The 3,009-nt window shown below is 35.0% G+C and overlaps 1 protein-coding gene across 1 annotated transcript in view; it reads left to right on the forward strand.

Annotated features, from left to right (window-relative positions):
- The window catches only part of LOC111996387 (peroxidase 51), a 3,075-nt gene extending 1,597 nt beyond the window's left edge, over positions 1–1,478 (forward strand). The window contains exons 2-3 of the mRNA XM_065767868.1: positions 389–580; positions 682–1,478. Coding sequence (XP_065623940.1) covers positions 389–580; positions 682–1,257 — 768 coding nt within the window. The 3' untranslated portion in view covers positions 1,258–1,478. The remainder of the gene's footprint in view (positions 1–388; positions 581–681) is intronic.
- The last annotated feature ends 1,531 nt before the right edge of the window (positions 1,479–3,009 follow it).

Raw genomic sequence — 3,009 nt, forward strand, 5'->3', positions numbered from 1 at the left:
CCCCCCCCCCAAGTCAAACTAGTGCTTTTTGTTGCAACGGAGGCCGTTGCACCAGGTGCTAATGTTTAAAAATGAGATAGAGATAGTGTCTTAAATTTTAGGCTGAATGGAAAAAATAAAGGAAAAAACCTAAAACTTAGGAATAGTGAATTACTCTTCTAACTAGTTTGTGTTTTCAATTTAAAATTATTTAACAAAAAGATTGTGGTATTTTAGAGAGTCTAAAAATTTGTGTAAGAGTATTTTAGTACTCAAAATGTTGAAACTCAAACCGAGAATCCTCTTATTAATAAATCATCTTATTAATAGTATAGATAGATACATATATACACGTGGACTAAAACCGGTTACAATTGGCTATAATAATTCTCTATACTTTTCTTGGTAGGGATGTGATGCCTCAATCATGATAGCATCGCCAAATAATGATGCGGAAAAGGATGCCCAAGATAATATTTCCCTAGCTGGAGATGGGTTTGACACTGTCATCAAGGCAAAGCAAGCCGTGGAACAAGCCTGCCCTGGCAAAGTCTCATGTGCCGACATTTTAGCTATTGCTGCGAGAGATGTTGTTGTCCTGGTAAGACTGGTTTGGTTGCGTATTCAATTATCTGTACTTCAAACCAAAGCTAACTACATTTCTATCTTACATAATCGAACTAATATATACAAAACTCTCAGGCTGGAGGCCCTTCGTTCAGTGTAGAACTTGGACGCCGCGATGGCCTTATTTCTCAGGCATCTCTGGTGGCTGGTAATTTGCCAGAACCAACCTTTAATCTCAACCAGCTGAACACCATTTTTGCCAAAAACAATCTTAGTCAAAATGATATGATTGCATTGTCTGGAGCTCATACTTTAGGCTTCTCACACTGCAGTCGCTTTTCAAACCGCTTGTACTCATTTTCATCATCATCTCCTGTTGACCCTTCTTTGAATTCTACTTATGCCCAGCAGTTGGAAGGAGAATGTCCTCAAAACGTAGACCCCAACATAGCTGTTACTCTTGATCCTGTAACCCCGCAAACTTTCGACAATGTGTACTACCAAAACCTGGTTGGAGGAATGGGCTTGTTAACTTCGGATCAGGTGCTCTACACTGACCCAACATCTCAACCTACCGTCGTTGATTTTGCTAACAATCCTGGTGATTTCAATCGAGCTTTTATCAGGGCAATGAGGAAGCTCGGTAGAGTTGGTGTTAAGACTGGTAACGATGGAGAGATTAGGACAGACTGCACAGCATTCAATTCATGAAGATAGGATATATCCTATCTACAATTACAGGTTCTAGTGAGGAAGATATGATCATTGTGAAATAATACCCTCCGAAGAAGAGAAGTTAAACTGTAATCACAAAAGTTGATTACTACATATAATATAGGTAGCAATTGCTGCACTTGTAATATTATTCATTAATTAGAATAAGTCGGCTGGGTTGTAAGACATATTCAATAATAACGTGTTCCATTATTTAATTCTCGGTTATAAAATTGCTTCCAATAAGAGTGTTCATTAAGCTGGTAATAGATGCCTTACAATTTATTTATTGAATTGTTGTATTGAGTTGTTGAAGTGGTACCAATTGCATTATTTATTTATTTTTACATCAGTTTTTAAATTTTTATGAGATTTTTTTTTTTTTCTTTTTGGTGGTAGGAAGAAGATATTTCATTAAAACAGAGCAATACAAATTCAATACATCAGATTAATTTGGACTAATGATTTTGTAGCCTTCTGGCCCAAATAATTTAATTAGTTTGTAATTGGACATTTTTCTTCAAATACATTTTGTATAAATATGAGCACTAATTGCAGAATCCCGTTATAAAGATCATGGTTTTGAAACCCGGACCGATCCGACAGTCCACCGAAAAAACCTTGAACCGTTTATTTTTGCGTTCTTTTAGCTTTAAGAACCGTTTTATGAGAAAAAAAGGGCCCGTGCGAACCGCGGTCGGACCTCACGGTTCTGAGAACCGGGATCAGACGCTTCTCACGGTTCCCTACTTCCCTCTGAATCTGAACCTAAAAAAAAAAAAAAAAAAAAAAAAAACACAGAAAAACAAGCTTTAAATTCTGGAACCGTGATCAGAGCACTTGGCCGGCAGGCATTGGACTTTTTTCAGATCTGGAACCAAAAGATTTGTGAGGAAAAAAAAAAACTGAGAAGAAGAAGATGACAAAGTAGGGGCTGTACGAAGTTGAAACAGCAAGTTAACAACCCAGCACAGATCGCGAGTCACAGCCTTCATCTTCGTCTTCTGCTTCTATTTCTTCTCCTTTCTTCTTTTTCTCCTTCTTCTTTTTCTTCTTTCCGTGGAGACTGCTGTGGTTTCTCTCACCTTCTCTCTAGCTGTATGAGTTTGTTTTGAATTCTTTTTTATGTTTCCAAAGCCCCTTATGTGACTTGGCATAGCATTGGGAAGAATCCAGAGCCCCTCCTACACGTGACTTGCATTGGGAAGAATCCAGAGCATTGGGAAGAATCTAGAGCCCCTCCTACACGTGACTAGGCATTGGGAAAACAAGAAAACTTTTTATTTTTGAAATTGGCAAAATTTTTCAGCCATTAGATTTGGATCTCTGAGCATGTGATGTGACTATTAATGGATTGATAGGTAACAAATAAAATATTATAGGTACTTTTAGTTAATATTTACAATTTTTTGTAAACGAAAAAAATATAATGCTATAAAGTATTTCACAACTTTTTTATTACAATTATAATGTAGTAAAGTTTGACTGATAGAGAAAAAATAGTGAGTCAACAGATACAATTAAATACATAATAATTCCTATAAAAAAATATATAATAATTATTAAATTATTATTTTAATTTAAAATTACTAAGTGTCTTTCTAATTCCTATATTATTAGAATATTACTATTACAAGTTTAACTGATCAACATATAAATAAATAAAGAAATATTATATCTATGTATGCTTAGGATATATATATTTTTTTTTGATAAACAATGTATACTTAGGATATGATATTTTTTATT

Source organism: Quercus suber, unplaced genomic scaffold, assembly GCF_002906115.3.
Source record: "Quercus suber isolate HL8 unplaced genomic scaffold, Cork oak 2.0 scaffold_857, whole genome shotgun sequence".
Taxonomy (NCBI): Eukaryota; Viridiplantae; Streptophyta; class Magnoliopsida; order Fagales; family Fagaceae; genus Quercus; species Quercus suber.